The sequence below is a fragment of the Aspergillus welwitschiae genome, assembly GCF_003344945.1.
Source record: "Aspergillus welwitschiae strain CBS 139.54b unplaced genomic scaffold BDQ94scaffold_53, whole genome shotgun sequence".
In the NCBI taxonomy this organism is placed as follows: domain Eukaryota; kingdom Fungi; phylum Ascomycota; class Eurotiomycetes; order Eurotiales; family Aspergillaceae; genus Aspergillus; species Aspergillus welwitschiae.
Window position 1 is genome coordinate 63,714 of NW_020798747.1, and position 15,757 is coordinate 79,470.

The 15,757-nt window shown below is 51.7% G+C and overlaps 5 protein-coding genes across 5 annotated transcripts; 2 read left to right on the top strand and 3 right to left on the bottom strand.

Moving 5' to 3' along the window:
* The first annotated feature begins 88 nt into the window (after nt 1-88).
* BDQ94DRAFT_109108 (SKI complex subunit tetratricopeptide repeat protein SKI3) lies at nt 89-4,545 on the top strand. The gene is made up of 3 exons (XM_026763532.1): nt 89-242; nt 303-503; nt 560-4,545. Exons 1-3 carry the CDS (start codon nt 127-129, stop codon nt 4,491-4,493), a joined length of 4,251 nt encoding a protein of 1,416 aa, XP_026620777.1. The 5' UTR covers nt 89-126; the 3' UTR covers nt 4,494-4,545.
* BDQ94DRAFT_109111 (OB fold domain-containing protein) lies at nt 4,508-5,392 on the bottom strand. Its single transcript, XM_026763533.1, has 2 exons — nt 4,584-5,392; nt 4,508 (listed from the first exon to the last, which is right to left on the bottom strand). The coding sequence occupies exon 1, from the start codon at nt 5,308-5,310 to the stop codon at nt 4,597-4,599; it is 714 nt and encodes a 237-aa protein (XP_026620778.1). The 5' UTR covers nt 5,311-5,392; the 3' UTR covers nt 4,508; nt 4,584-4,596.
* Nucleotides 5,393-5,627: 235 nt separating this feature from the next.
* BDQ94DRAFT_163339 (COG1/VPS51 family protein) lies at nt 5,628-6,814 on the top strand (the record flags this gene model as incomplete). The annotated part of the gene is made up of 2 exons (XM_026769721.1): nt 5,628-6,491; nt 6,578-6,814. 2 exons carry the CDS (start codon nt 5,628-5,630, stop codon nt 6,812-6,814), a joined length of 1,101 nt encoding a protein of 366 aa, XP_026620779.1.
* A 133-nt stretch (nt 6,815-6,947) lies between these two features.
* BDQ94DRAFT_184304 (DUF1917 domain-containing protein) lies at nt 6,948-8,028 on the bottom strand (the record flags this gene model as incomplete). The annotated part of the gene is made up of 2 exons (XM_026774618.1): nt 6,948-7,924; nt 7,980-8,028. The coding sequence occupies 2 exons, from the start codon at nt 8,026-8,028 to the stop codon at nt 6,948-6,950; spliced, it is 1,026 nt and encodes a 341-aa protein (XP_026620780.1).
* A 3,841-nt stretch (nt 8,029-11,869) lies between these two features.
* ace1 (putative C2H2 transcription factor (Ace1)) lies at nt 11,870-15,308 on the bottom strand. Its single transcript, XM_026768109.1, has 6 exons — nt 15,021-15,308; nt 14,222-14,919; nt 13,899-14,164; nt 13,636-13,844; nt 13,312-13,584; nt 11,870-13,262 (listed from the first exon to the last, which is right to left on the bottom strand). The coding sequence occupies exons 2-6, from the start codon at nt 14,751-14,753 to the stop codon at nt 12,296-12,298; spliced, it is 2,247 nt and encodes a 748-aa protein (XP_026620781.1). The 5' UTR covers nt 14,754-14,919; nt 15,021-15,308; the 3' UTR covers nt 11,870-12,295.
* Between the last annotated feature and the right edge of the window lie 449 nt (nt 15,309-15,757).

Here is a 15,757-nt window from a genome sequence, read left to right on the forward strand (position 1 = left end):
GATCCATACCCGCTTGGGCTTCCCCACATAGCCAGCCAGCCTTTTCTCGACCGGCGCTCAGCTCCTCCACTCCGTCTATCCAGAATACCACCTCGACTGGCCGGGCCATGAAGCAATTGCTCTAGAATGTCAAGCAAATCCGCTCTGAAAGCGGTGCGAACAGCACTCGACGCAAAGGATTTCGAGCTTGCAGCTGAGAAAGCCAAAGCTATTGTGCAGCAAGATCCTCAGATCTACCATGCGTGTGTTTCCCCGACCCCGCCGTACCCATTGCGCTGCTGCTCCGTCTAATTATTTTGTAGGAATGTCTTCCTTGGTCTAGCTTTAGACAAGCTCAACAAAAACACCGAAGCTGAAAGAGCCTATCTTTCGGCAATCCGGGTCAAAGAGAACGACAAGACAGCGTGGCAGGGACTCATCAACCTCTTCGAGAAGCAGGGAACTCATAAGCTAGATTCATATCGCGACGCAGTCATCCGACTTGGTCAAGTATATGCCGAAACGTGCGTTCTCATTCCTTATCCTTCAGTAAAACCGAATTATCACTAAATGGGTGCAGAGATGATAAAAATCGCTGCCAAGATTTGGTCGACAAGTACGTCGGGTTCGCGAAGAAGAACGGATCTCGGTCGCAGTACAAGAAAGCCCTCGAATTACACCTGCCATCATGCCCGCTCTACGATTTCCTCGAGGGGAGAGTTCCCCATCCTTCGCACACATACCTCCGATTGATAGAAATGACCGAGGCGGAGGAAAAGGAGTTCATCAACAGGGAAATCGGTGAACGGCGTACGAGACTGGGCGCAAAGATTGATCAGGTTACACTGGAGGTCAAGAGGGAGGCCTTCAAACGAAGCGAGCTAGAGGAGCTTTACCGTGGAATTATCAACTGGTCTCATGATGATCAAGTTCGGCGTACCTACGAAGAGAAGTTGTTACAGCGGGCGAACGACATTCTCTCTGTGCTACCGGCGAATGAAAAGGACGCCAAGCGAGCAGAAGTGTTACAGGCTGCCCACGATATGGTGATCATTAAGCACCCTTACGAGCTTGCGTGGAAGATCGTGCTAGAATGGCAGGATATTCAGAACTTCTCAGAGTGGGACCGTAACTTCCTAGACGACTTCATCGAATTTTTCCCTGAGGACGGTCTCTCTAAGCTGCTGAAGGGCTTCTTGGCTAGCGACTTGTCACCGTTCCCGAAAGACAAAGAGCCCAAAGAAGCTGCAAAGAAGGATGAAGAGGCAGAGAACAACAATGGCGAGAGCAATGAGCTAGGTGTCCAGGATAACCTACTCTTGATGGTGGAAGGCCTCGAAGGTTCTTCGGCGTCGATCGTCGCTCACCGGGTTGTGGCCGAACTATATCTCTCACTTGAAGAGTACGACAGCACAGTGGATGTCTGTCGCAAAGGCCTTCGCAACGTCCAGGATCTTGTCAGGAGGACTGGCATCAGTCTGCAAAACACTACCGATGCACTCAACATAATGCTCGCCAACTCGCTTATTTATTACCAGTCTCCCCGGCATCACCCCGAAGCTAAGCGGATTTTCGAAGAGATCTTGGGGAGAGAGCCGAAGTCCACAAGCTGCTTGTTGGGTATCGGTCTAATTCTAAAGGTTGATGAGGATTACTCCGAAGCCGTCAATTTCTTGGAGCGCGCTCTAGAGCGGGACCCAACGAACATTAAAGTCCGCGGTGAGCTGTCATGGTGTAGAGCACTCAACGGCGATATTGCATCTGGCTTAGAGGGTCTGCAAGACGTTCTCGAAGAACTTCAGGAAGCGGAAACCGACAATAGAGAATTCAAAGCTGAGATCCTCTACCGTGTGGGATACTGCCAGTGGGAGATTGACCCATCGCCGGCAGCGCGCAAAGACCGGACTGGAGCATACGCAAGCTTCCTCGCGTCTATCCAGTCTAACATGAACTTTGCTCCCGCCTATACAAGCCTCGGTCTCTACTATGCAGACTACAAGAAGGACAAGACGCGGGCACGCAGGTGCTTCCACAAAGCATTCGAGCTGTCGGCATCAGAGATCGAAGCAGCGGAGCGTCTTGCCAAGACATGCGCCGATCAGAGGGAATGGGATCTCGTCGAAGCCGTGTCCCAGCGAGTTGTTGATTCAGGGAAAGCCAAGCCTGCGCCAGGCTCGAAGCGCAAAGGCTACAGCTGGCCCTATGCAGCTCTGGGCACAGTGCAAATCAACAAGCAGCAGTACCCTAAGAGTATCGTCTCTTTCCAGGCAGCGCTCAGAATTTCTCCCAACGATTACCATTCGTGGGTCGGCCTAGGTGAAAGCTACCACCACTCTGGCAGATTCATTGCCGCTACAAAGGCGTTTGAGCACGCACAGCAGCTGGAAGATAACCTTTCCGACAAGGAACAGATTTGGTTTGCAAGGTACATGCTTGCTAATGTCAAGCGAGAACTTGGCGAGTACGAGGATGCTATTGCGAGATATGAAAACGTCTTGCAGGTGCGGCCTAATGAATTTGGAGTGGCGATTGCGCTGCTTCAAACGCTTACTGAGAGCTCCTGGAAGAGTCTGGACCAGGGTCTTTACAATGATTGTATTGAGCTGGCACGAAAGGCCCTACTGGTGGCCAAGTCGCTTGCTCTGGAGAGGGTTGACGTTTTCAACCTTTGGAAAGGGATCGGAGACGCCTGTACGCTCTTCTCCTACGTCCAATCGAAAGCGGGTAGGTTGCCGATTGATGAGCTAAGAGACCTACTCGAGACTCAGCTGGAACCTACGGCCCTAGATATCCTGACGGAAGTTGATAATGTTGGTCACGATTATCTATCTTCGTTAACAGCCGATGATGAGACCGCCAATCGGACGAGTCAATGTCTCTACGCCGCCATCCTGGCATACAAGCGTGCCATTCAGGTCTCCCTGCGGGACAGCCATGCCCAAGCAGTCGCTTGGTACAACCTGGGCTGGGCAGAGTACCGAGCCTACCGGTGTTTGCAGACTATCGTAAACACCGAGAACAAGAAGCAGTCACGTAAGCTCTTGAAGGCAGCCATGCGTTGCTTTAAGAGAGCCATCGAGCTCGAAGCGGGAAACTCGGAGTTCTGGAACGCCCTTGGAGTAGTCACCACGAGCATGAGTCCCAAAGTCGCGCAGCATGCATTCGTCCGCAGTCTTCACCTCAACGACAGGAGCGCCCAAGTCTGGACGAACCTGGGAACGCTTTATCTCATTCACAATGATATCCAGCTCGCCAACGAAGCTTTTACCCGGGCACAGTCCACTGACCCCGACTACTCCCCGGCTTGGGTTGGCCAAGGATTCTTGGCTCTTCTATTCGGAGACCCTCAGGAAGCTAGAGGTCTGTTTGAACATGCCTTTGATATTTCCACCTCGTCGACCCGCTTGTCGAAGAAGCAGTATACGATGAGCTTGTTCGACCACCTCCTGTCGGATTCGTCCCTGTCGAATGAAATATCACAACTCATCCAGCCCTTCTTTGCTCTGCACCAACTATCCAGCCAGGACCCGTCCGATCTTCCGTTCGTGCATCTTTCTGCTCTCCTGGCGGAAAGAATCGGCGAGCACACAGACGCCGAGGCTAGTCTGCGGTTAGTTTGCGCAGGCATGGAAAGTGAATACGAAGTCACGGAATCGGCATCGTCCCTTTCCCGGTATGCACAGGCCAATGCAGACATTGCTCGTGTTCTGCTTGCGCGCCATGACTTCGAAGAAGCTGCCGAGAAGGCGGAGACAGCTCTTATGCTGTCGGGCGAGGAAGATGCAGAGAAGTTCGACCCAGAGACGAACCGCAAGTTGCGCCTGTCAGCCCATTTGACAGCGGGTCTAGCACACTACTACATGAAGTCCATGGATAACGCCATCGACATGTTCCGTGACGCCCTTCAAGAAGCGGACAACGCTCCGGAAGTGGTGTGCCTCCTAGCACAGGTTCTGTGGGCCAAGGGCGGAGAGGAGGAGCGCGCTGTGGCACGCCAGCAACTATTCGACTGTGTTGAGGAGTACCCAGAGCACATTGGGGCTGTAACCCTCCTAGGAGCCATTGCGCTCCTTGACGCCGATGCGGATGCCATTGAAGCGGTTGAATCCGATCTGCAAAATATGATCACTCGAGATGACATTGAGATCCACGAACGCGGCAAGCTGATCAAGCTCTTGACCGCCATCTCAACCCTTGGATTCACCGACAACTCTGGCGTACCCGAGGATGTCCGACGCGTCGGCGAGGCCACAACAGCAGTGATGAGATCGCCGTACGAACCTCAAGGCTGGGTAGAATTGGCGTCCGCCACCCAGGAACTGTACCCTGCGGAGATGGCGACCAAACGGGCATCGAGGAGCGTTCCTCCCCGGAGCAACCTGGAAGCCATCGATTTGTCCGCAGCATACGCACAGACCAGAAAGGCAAGCGACGCGCTGCGGGCGATCATGGTTGCGCCATGGAAGCAGACTGGATGGGAGGAGTTGAACCACGCGGTCTCAACGACCAGCTAGACGTGTTGTAGTTAACTGTCACGCGCACACATTAGTATAGATGCATACATGCATTAGACAATCCATCGTCCACGATAACCGCAAACCTACCATCTTAACAAACCTAAGACCCCTCATTCTCCCCATTAATCCTCTGCAACAACCTCTTCTTCCTCCCCTCCCTCCACTGTATATCCAACCCCTCAATCTTCCCTCCCAAGACCACACACGACTCCGGCGTAAGCATCACCATCCCTCTCGCAACCGTAACATCCCTTACGACGACCTTCGCCCCAATAGCCAACTTCCCCAACCCAATCCCACTCACCCTCGCAAACTCCAACCCAACGGCCCTCGTCCCCGCCGCATCCTGCAGAATCAACCGATGCGGACCATTACTCTCACCACCACCAGCTGCATTATTGTTGTCCGCAGCCTCACTATCCTCCCCCACATTAACCGTCCTCACGATTTCCCTCCCCCGGATCGCCTCCCCTCTTTCCACGCGCTCAATAGCCTCCACTTGGCTCCAGAGGCTTGTGCCGATGTCTTCGATGTCGAGGACTTGGAGTGGGATAGGGCCATTGAGACGGCGTTCTTGGATGGCGGGGTTGAAGATGTCGGTTGGGAGGAGGGTTGAGGGGTTGCTGGTGCTGAGGGAGTCGCGGATGTCGGAGGTGAGGATGCGGAAGAGGGCGGTTTGGGTAAGGGCGCTGAGGGGGATGGTGCGTGAGGTTGATGTTGAGGAGAGGAAGGTGGTGAGCCAGGTGGGGGAGACGGGGAGGGATTTGGTGGTCAGGAGGTGGGTGGCTATATGGTCGTGAGGATTTGTTGTCATTGTGTTAAATGTTAGATAGTGTTCTAGGAGGTGGAAAGTGAGTGTAGGTGCATAATTGTGAGGTGTTGTTGGTTCTGCCGATGTAGATAGTTCTGGTGGAAAATGTTTACTGTAGCTCCGATGCGGAGCGGAGCGAATCCGGGGAACGGACCAGCCAAGCTGGACCTCATTCCATCTAAACTCTCCTTATCGGCTTGATCTTTGAACACTCCAATTCTACTTCCGCTAATCACTACTTCCCACGCCTATATTTTACTTTTTCTTTCGTCTACTTCATCCCATCAAATATAGATCGCAGATATCGATCTCAAATCGACATGTCAACCCTCTCCTCCCCCCGCCCCTCAATCGCCTCATCCCGCGCACACTCTCCAACACCAACATCCTCGCACCGACCCTCCCTCGACACCCTCAACACAAGCTACAACCTCAACAACCTCAGCGCCTCCTCAACCCCATCCACCGCCCGCGCCGTCCCCCCCTCCCTACACCCGCGCCGCAACCGCGCCGCCCTCCGCGACTACTACAACCTCAAACCCTCCTCCGCAGCCGATCCCAACAATGACGGGCGGCGCTCACGCAGCATCCCCCGACATACCGACGCAGGGGACATCTCCAGCAGCAGTAGTGGCACTGTCGCCGGTGGCCCATCTATCCTATCCACAACAGGCACCGAGCTCGACAGCCCGGACTTCGACCCCCAACGCTACGTGAACCAGCTCCTCGCTTCATCGTCGCTCTCGACAGTCCTGAAAGCGGAGAATACGCTCGTCGGGGATATCCGCACGCTGGATAGTGAGCGCAAAGCGTTGGTGTATGACAATTACTCGAAGTTGATTAGGGCCGTCGAAACGATTGGGAAGATGCGACGGACGATGGATGATCGGGGCGCGCCGTTGACAATGACGAAGACGCTGGGGCCGGCAATTGCATTTGTGGCGGAGACGGCGGGCGGGTTGATCCAGGAGGGAGAGGAGCAGCAGAGACGCATGAAGGAGGCTAAGGAGAGTGAGGGGGGTGAGAGGAGGAGGGCTGAAAAGGGGACCGTTAAGTGGGTGCTTGCGGCGCCGGGGAGGTTGGAGAAGTTGCTGGAGGAGGGGAAGGGGGATGAGGCGGAGAAGGACTGGGATGAGGTACGGAAGTTGTTAGATAAGTGGGAGGGGGTTAAGGGTGTGAAGGAGGTAAGAGAGGCTTGTGAGAATGTTATGGAGGGGAGAGAAGCTTGAGTTGGGGTTAGCTTCTGAAACCATGAGGGGTTTGCCAACAGTCTGGAAAATCGATGCTTCACGAGAAACATGAAAGTGACTTTGTGGAGTTGGTACCCATAGGTGCCATCGAGCTTCAACCAAGCCAGCTCCTGACAACGAGCTCGGGATCGCGATGGCGTGCCTCGATATCACCTATCGGCCACTTCCCAGCTAGCAGACATCCTATCATCCACCAAGGCAGTCTACACAGCTCGAGCTGGTCTCTGAGCTACCACCTATCTTCTCCAAGCCATTGACAAAGCAACATAGATTAATGAAACCATATACCCAAAACATGCATACCTACCATACCAAGCATCACACCATATCATATCCAAGCACAAACCAGAATATCCAAACCAACACCAAAACCAAACCCAAAATATCACTCTACTTCTTTCCAAAATCCCGACTCGAGTACATACTTCCCCTCAACCCCCACTCATTACCCCCCCTAATATCCAAATGCGTATATGCATCACACTTATAATAAACAGGTCGTCCATCCAAATCCACCAGCTTCAACGCCGCCATCTTCCTCAATACTCTCTCCACATCTGCTCTGTCCTCATAATCCTTCGTATAGATAGCAATCAACCTCGCCTTCTTCGCATTATCATCATCGGCGGCGACAGCAGCAGTAGCAACCTTAGCCCCGAACCCCAGCTCCCCTTTCGCCGTAGCCTCAGCCACTATCCCCCACACCTCATCGACCTTCTCTGGTAAGACGAACAACAGCCACTTGCCAGAAACGACATTCGTCTGCCTGGCCAGATTGAAGAGTGTGTTTTCGAGGTCTTTACGATGTTGGGTGAGTTCGCGCGTCAGCGCAGCCGGCGTCTGCTTCTTCTTTGGCTTTTTAGCGTGTTCGGCCCGCACCTGGGCGATTGCTTCTTCGTGGGCTTTGAGTGCCTTCGTCCCGTCTGCCACTAGCTTCTTGAGATCTGCTCGTGGCTGCTCATAGCTATAGCTAGTTGTGTAAATCCAGGACCCCGTGGGGGATGTGGACAGGGTAGATGAGGGGCGTAGACGGGCCAGGAAAGATGAGATGGGTTCGTTAGGCGAAGGGCGGTTGGGTCTGACTGGGGTCGTGTCTGTGCTTGAGATGGGAACGTCAAAGTCGTGGGTGGGGATCGGTGTTGATGGGGGTACACTCGAGAGTTCGGGAGTTGATATGTCCATTGGTTGGACTACGTCTGATGCCTCTAGTTCTGGGGCTGGGGATGATGCTGAGGGCACGATTTCTCGGGCTGCAAGGACATTATATTTTATGGTGTTGTAGGAATATCGGTGTACGGTGCTCCAATAATGCTCGGTGTCGAAGTTGGCTACCTCCTCCTCCAGACGTGCCGTCTCCCCTTCTGAACCTGTGGGGTTTGTTAGCTGGTGCTGGGGTTCGTTTGCATGGAGGGGAGTACAGGCCGTAGAAGCTAGACTCATCGGACAGGTCTGGCATGGGTACCTTAGACATCGTGATCGCAGTAATGATGGTAGTAAGATGAGATGAATTGGATAGATAGTAGTTGGATGCACTATGAATATGGACAGGTGTTGGATGGAGATGGGAGAGATAGATTGAATTGGGAGAGGCCTGGTTGAATGAGGCTGAAGGTGGAACAAGTGAAGGTGACTGGGGCTTGTCACTCCCACCCACCACTGCCACAGTCACTGTGCCATTTATGGGTGAATTAGTGGCCTGGCGTTTGCCTATAAATTTCCAGCTTCTTCCTCTTTCTTCTCTTCTTCTCTCCTCTATCTTTCTTGTTGGTCATCTCTACTGCCGTCATTTTATATGCACTGAATGTTCCTACTGTCTTAGCTTCCATTAGTGGTATACAAATCTTGACTGATAAATCTATTCTATGAAGGAACTAAGATACCCTTTCGATACTCTGATCACAGCAGAGGAAATATACATTGGTGCTGTACGTTGATTATCCTGGTATATGGGACTCGAGCTACGAATGGTGGGTTCTACTCAAGAAATACGCAACTTATAAAAAGTTTTACATACGTTCCATCAGCAGCTTTATACGTTCTTTCCTATTTCACTTCCATCCGTTTGACCTTGGAAGATATCTGCAAAATCGTCTCTATATCTTTTTCTTAAGCCAACGCCCATGGTGGAGGACAACAAAGCGCATTGTGGGGGGCGCGGGGGGGTTGCGCAAAGGTCTTACAGTCGTAATTCATGACACATTTACCTATAACCCGCCCTTAGTATTCTATATATGCTTCTGACTGGATAGCCTCTACACTGAGTTTGCACTGGATATGTACTACAGACCTGGTGCTACTCCAGGGCGTTGAAGGCCGGCAGTTGGACAGGACACTACTATTTCACAATGCTCCGTAAGAGCGAATATGCAGCTGTCTGAAGTCATTGGGCTGTCTCCTTGACCATCAAAGAGACCTGATGAAAGAGATAAAAGTTCATGCATTTAGAATCCAGTGGCCGCGATTATACCGATAAAGGTAACTTCAATAAGGACGCATGACAGGAGATGTTATTGGCCCCAGACATGAAGTAGAGCATCAGACACTGAGCCGAACGAGAAGCTATGTCCTCGTGGCTCGGCTTCACACCTAGTACCGCATGATAGGAGCCTGCCGGAAGACATATAGTGCCTTATGGCAGAGTTCTAGGTTCTTTCTGGGAAACTGTGATGAACAAGTTATTATCACAGGATGAGGCAGCAAAGCTAATTGATAACTATACTGCAAGATGGCACCAACACGACCAGTCGAGGTAGCACAAGTAACATCTAGAAGCTTATACCGGCATGGAAACTCTTCTCTTAAGGCAAAACTTCCCATCATCGAGAGCATCGCCTCAAACAGTGGACAAGATATAGAGCAAGAAGCTTCGCGTACTGGTGTCTATCAATGTTGACTTCAACCCAAACCAAATGATACTTCAGCAAGTCTTGTCACTATTCCATCAAAGTATGGAAAACCTCACCAACCAAAGCACATCTTACGTTCTGCGTTTTAGGGCTAGCACGCAGTAGATGGGTTCAAATCATTGATCCATGTGGGAAATGCTTCAACTCAAAGATATAGGGACATCTCTACCATTGAAAGGTAGCTGTCAGGGTATTGCACGCTCATCATCTTTTTATCTTCTCTCCCCTTTCGTTCACATATATCATTATAAAAAGATAACCGCTCCTTTCCTTGCTCATAATGGAGAATCCCACTCAAGTGTGTTCTGCCCATTAGTGAGGAAACCTACATTATAATATATGATATATGATATTAACGTTGGCGCCTCACATAGATAATCCATAAGGCCGTATTCCTGGCCGGCAGGTTCTCCGGGGCTGGTCTCCGCATAGGTAATCGCGAGGAAAAGAAAAAGCTAAAAGTGGAGGATAAAGGCATCTCGATGGTGTCAAGGGGTAAATGAGGAAAGTCATGGCACTATTCATGAAGTGACTTGGGCCCACCGTGGCCGAAAGAGACGGATTACTTGACTCGATTTATCACTGATTACGCTCAATATCAAACACCTGGTCGAAGGTAGCAACCATCCAATAGAGCACACAAATATGAACTCTGATGGGCGAGCGTCAAATGCAGTACCTAGCGATGCATATCTGTGCTTAATATCGAGAATGTCGCCTTCGATATTGGTTTTTTATTGAATGCAAAGGCTTCGGTCTTGTGTCAATTCTGTGCCGCGGGCAGTAAGACCTGCGAACAAGCGGGTTTCGCACAGTCCGGGTTGTTTTATATATGATTTACTGATATCTGTTTCTAAATCGAATACAATCGCGAACTACATCATTCATGAACCATCAGACGCACCCCCCCCCCCCCCCCCCCCAAACAGAGTAGATCCACGGATTGAAGTGCTCTCTACACCTTCCTAAATCGGCAGAAAAGGTGGTTGGCACCTCCCTCTTCGGGACAAAGTTTCAGCAGATCAAGAGAAGAATAGAGGAATCGGACTCAGTCGGGTGCAGGAGTTCATGCAACTTGGCGACAATCGGCGGTAGGAGCGTTGATAATAATACAAGTAGTCTATGCCTGGTTCAATATATTGCTCGTTACTATAAGATAGTGAGTCCATAAAGCCAGCAGTGAAATGAGGGATATATAAGCTTTATAACTTAAGTACTAATCGCAGAGCCTGAGGCAGATCAAAACAGATAGTACTGTTGGTTTCTGCGACGACAAATGGGGCTGGCACTTGGGACATGCTTCTTTTTTCTACCAGGACTACGGGCTTAAAGTACTCCAGCTGACCCTAGGAACGCGTGTGATATAACAGAAAGGCAGAAAAAGAACCGAGAACAAGCACGGCCAAAAGACGTGCAGAAGAGGGCCTGGAAGAGAAACCGAGAGAGGCGGAGCCCGAGCAGGCCTGAAGCCATGGGAGGAAGAAGCTCTGAGCGCAGCTAAGAAGATTGTGCTAAGCTGGGAAAGCAGCAGTTTCAATATCCTCGAACCCTTCTAGCGGTTCGTCAAGATTACCGTAGGCTTGCTTGCTGGCCACAACGAAGACCGTTGAGCAGATCAAAGCTATGGTCATCGAGGGTAGTACTAAGGATGGAGATATCATGCCAAGGGCAATACGCCATGAGAGGAGGGGAGTGACAAGACTCCTCAGACAGAACTCGGGATATCAGAAGTCCTTTTTCCAAAACAAGATCGCGAACTGACAGGCGAGCGAGCAAACTTCATAAGCCGTTATGGGAGACCAGGGACATGGTCCGGGAATTGGCCGTAGCACTGACTGGCACGTGAAGCTGATCAGAACATAAGTCTACTGGAAGTGACCCAGATCCCAGAGCATGGTGCCCAAAAATGCAGACTGACGGCTAAGTTGGATGGACGACAAACCTGACCGACAAACTCGGTAGTGACTTAATGACCTAGCAAGGATTTGAACCCATATTCTTCAAATCAGAAATGGGCCGCGCACTTTGGAAATACACGACCACTAAGGGTCAAACAATTGACGAGAAAAGCATACAACCCTTGCCCCCAGTACGCGGACCGCGAGACCAAGTTGAAGCTTGTGAGGGATACGTTCGTTGAACACTACGATGAACTGATCCAAGCCGAACGAGTTGGAGGGAGGTGGTTTGGTCGACGGAGGTGCTGTATCTATCTTGTATACCCCATAGAATGCATGTTTACATGATATTAATCATCCATATGTGTTGTGTTAGGTCGTATGCGTACATTATACCGACGCGCGGCTCGCAGAGACCGCTCGAGCGAATCAGGTAGGGCTAAGCGTCTCAGTGCGTAGACTATGTTCAATGATGATGGGCCTACAATGCAGCATGGAAAGCCAATTTCGCAGTGGATACTTTGAATGGAGATAACATTTAAAATGAGTAGCTCATGAAAATGAAAATAAGATTCGCTTCGTCCAAAGTCCCATAGCCTGTAGCTCGGCCTGCACTGTGCCGTCACCAAGCCACAGGTAAAGAATGAATGGTCCAATCGTGAGAAAAAAGGATGTTGCGCTTCTGAAGGCTCTCGACTATGGTCGTGACTAGTGAGAGGGCAATCTATCCTCAGGTGATACATACAACTCGAATGATAGAAGTGTAATAAACATAGGCTACTATTGCAGCCTTTGGGTAAAGAGCGGCCATTCTTTTGATAAATTTGAGATCCCAGTCCTTAAATCCGCTAGAGAAACAACGCCAATTGAAACGAGTGTCCGAAAACAAATCCAACAGAGGCTCGACATTTCATTTGCAGCATTAGTGAGCTACCTAGAACGGTGGCATCTGCGTTTGGTTGAACATGTACATGCTTTCATCGGGGAAGTTGTTGTTATTGCCGGTGGCAGTACTGTCGAAGAGCATGCTGTTCATGATAGAGTCATCGTAAAAGGCTCCAATGGAGCTAAAGTCCATCTGTCCAGGCTGGTACATATGCTCACCGTACCCGAAGGAGGCGTCCTCGAAGAAGTCAGTCGTCCCGTTGAGAGGGGCAAAGTCATTGTCGGTGTACAAGACACAGTCTTCGTGCTTCAGCTGGGAGTACGGGTCCTGGAGCGGTAGCATCGGATTCTGGGAATAGTTGTTGACAAACCCCGGGGATTGGAGAGGGCCCGTTGCCGGCGTGCTGAGCTGAGCGGGACTGACTTGGGTTGGGCTCATTTGAACCGAGCTGCCCTGATCCGGGCTCATCTGAAGGGAGAGCATCTCGGCGGGGCTGGCACGGTCGGGGGTCATTTGGAGCGGACTCATATGGTCCGGACTCAGTTGAAGTGGGCTCATATGGTCGGCATTCATCTGCAGCAAACTAACCTGGTCCGGAGTCATCTGCAGAGTGCTGATCTGTTCCGAAGCCATTTGAAGGGAAGCCAACTGAGCGGGAGCCAGCTGAACAGGACTGACTTGGTCAGGGCTCATGTGCAGTGGGCTCGAGTGAGCCGTGCTCTCTTCAGCTGGACTGGCGCGAGCCGAAGTAGCCCGTCGCTTAGCATTGCGTCCGTTGTTCTTGGCACGAACATAGTTCCAACCGTGGGCCTTCTCCATGTGCTGCTTGCAGTTGCTCTCTCTCTTCGACTTGTATGCGCAGCCGTTGAATGTGCAGGCATACATGCGGGGTGTCGTCGAATGACGATCGTTGACGTGGCGCTCGTTCTCCTTCTCGGTAGGCCATCCAAGTTCGTGGTACTTGCATCCTTCGAAGGGGCACTTGAATGGACGGGAGTGCGTCTTCTCATGTTTACTGTAGAATCGTTAGCAGCCATGAAAGTTGGATCTGAACAAATACTCACGTCAAATCACAAGGTCTCTGGAAGATCTTGTCACAGTGAGAGCACTTCGTATTGATGTTCATGGGAGGAGCGTTCTTCTTGCGGCGAGCCATAGACCGCCTGGCTCCCTCGTCCGCTTCATTCAGACTAAGTGTACGCTTCACCAAGGGAGGAGCGTGGGCATCATAAGCCTCGCCAGTCTGCATCGAGACCGCCTGGCCTTCCTTTTGTGCGACAAGCTCAAGAGGACGTCCAGTTTGGCTCATGCCCCCCTCCAGGGTCAGCTTGAGCTCACTGAGATGGTCAGTTTCTGGTCCTTGCCCGTTGTCAAAGGGGTAAACATACGATGCCTCCTTCTTGTTCTTGCGAGCCTCATCACGCATGGCCTTAAAACGGTGGACCTGGGCAGTGAGGTCCAAGAAGTACGAGTTGCTGTAGCTCTTATCCGTGGGAATGCACAGATCCCGAGGATCCAGGTGAGTATAGGTCTCACTCAGACACAAGATGGTAGAACTACAGAACTGGTAGTAAGAGCCAACCTCCGCTTCCACGTCCTGCAGTTTTGTTAGTCGCACACAAATTTAAGCTCACGTTAAAATTGTACTTACAGCAGCTCCGTGGAGAAGAGACTTCTCGAGATCACGAAGAGTGCCAATCTGCTTCTTCTCGATCTGCTCGCGAGCGCTTTCGACGAGGTGATGGAAGGGCTTGCAAAGCTCCTGTCCGAGTAGAGGGGTGAGGATTCGCTTTTCAATCTCCTGGCTGGCGCCAAGGCTAAGATTCTGCTTTGAAGCAGATTCAGGCTCAACTGCCATCAACGAGCTAGTAATAGCCGACTGTGTGCGCGTGACTGTCTTTGAGCGGCTTTCTTTGGCTGCGGGCAGAATTAGATAAAACTGCATGTCAGGAGTCTGTAATTTTGATAGCTCACCTTGGCGTGCGGACGCGGTCTCACAGCTGCTGATTGATGTTCCAAGACCACTGTCAGAAGGGTGGCAGTGCACCTTTCTGACCTTCGTCTGCGAATCCTTCCTCGAGGAGCCTCTGCGTAGATCGTAATGGAAGGAGTCTCCTTTGCCGGATTGTGAGCGCTCGAAATGGATCTCTAGATAGCCCCTGGGAACTGGCAGGCCGTCATGCTCTTTTCGAGGCGCCGAGTCATTTGAATCCAGGTCGAAGCGGCTCAAGAGCTTGTTCATACGCTGCTGACCGGCGAGAATGGCCTGAAGAGCGGCAGGAGAGGTCGAGGAGCGACGAGGTGAACAGGCTAGGTCCGCTAGGGGATCCTCATCATCGGACGAAGAGGGGCTTTTCGAGTGAAATGTTTGATGCTTCTTCAACTGATAGCGCGATCGTGATGCATGAACGTCGGCCGTGGAGGCGAGTGATGGAGGTCGTGCGACGTGGCGTCCCCGGCGGGGGTTTTGAGACTTCATGGCGTCTGGATTGCGAATGGTATTCATGGTGGGCGAGTAGCGGAGTAGTGGTCCCAAGGCACGTTACTGAGTATGGCGCACCCCTATTGCCGCGGTGACTCACTTGTCCGGTATGTTTGCGGACAGAAGCTGGGGAGGTCGATGAATGTACACTGTCGATGCGGCTCTAATGACGTACGGTGCTAGCAATGGGCTGATTCGAAAAGACAAAAGGTCAGTTGCTTTCTGCACCCTCCAGGAGCATGGAAAGGGGGTATATGATGGGAGCTGGGGTTGAAAGTCGGAGAAACTCACTAGGACCGGGGCTCAAGGGGCTTCGTTCTGACCAACGGTGGTATCTCGAGGATCGAACGCTCACGGTGAAGGGAGAAGGGGTTGACGGGAGGCCCCGGGCGGCTTATGGTGAAAGCAATCAACAACCCCTTACGATGGAACCAAGCAACGAGAATGGATCTGGGCTTATGAATGGCCTAAAATGGACGCTATACGGGAGGGTTGGGGGGAGATGAATGAATAATGAATACGGATAGCGGAGATAATAGAACGTGGAAGGAAAAGGATGGGGTCAAGTATGGATCATGGCACTTGGAAGGTAAGGGAGACTGAGGCTGTTCATCCGGGCTGAGTCGTCTTCGATGTCTGCCTGATAGACGAGTTGCGCTAGCCTACTCTAGGGATAGTCTGGACGTAATACAGCCTCCCATTGGATGGACCATTTCGCATTGCCCCATCGGGGACAGTTCTCTGTCGGCTGCCAAGACGGTAATCTCTTTACACTCTTTGCGCCTGAGCTTGGTGTGTAAGTTACCGACGGATGGTAATACATCCGTGGTCGGGGCCGTTATCTCCCGTTCTCCGCTTCATCCGGGCCCCGCTCTCACCAGGGCTGACCAGTCAGAGCACAGCGTACCCTCTCTGGGAGTGGGGGCTCATACCGGGACTGCCGAAAATAGAGACCAACGGGGTCGACGGAACTAACAGCATCCATACTTCGCTCCAGAACCTCGGAGGAACTTTGGGCAATTTAAACT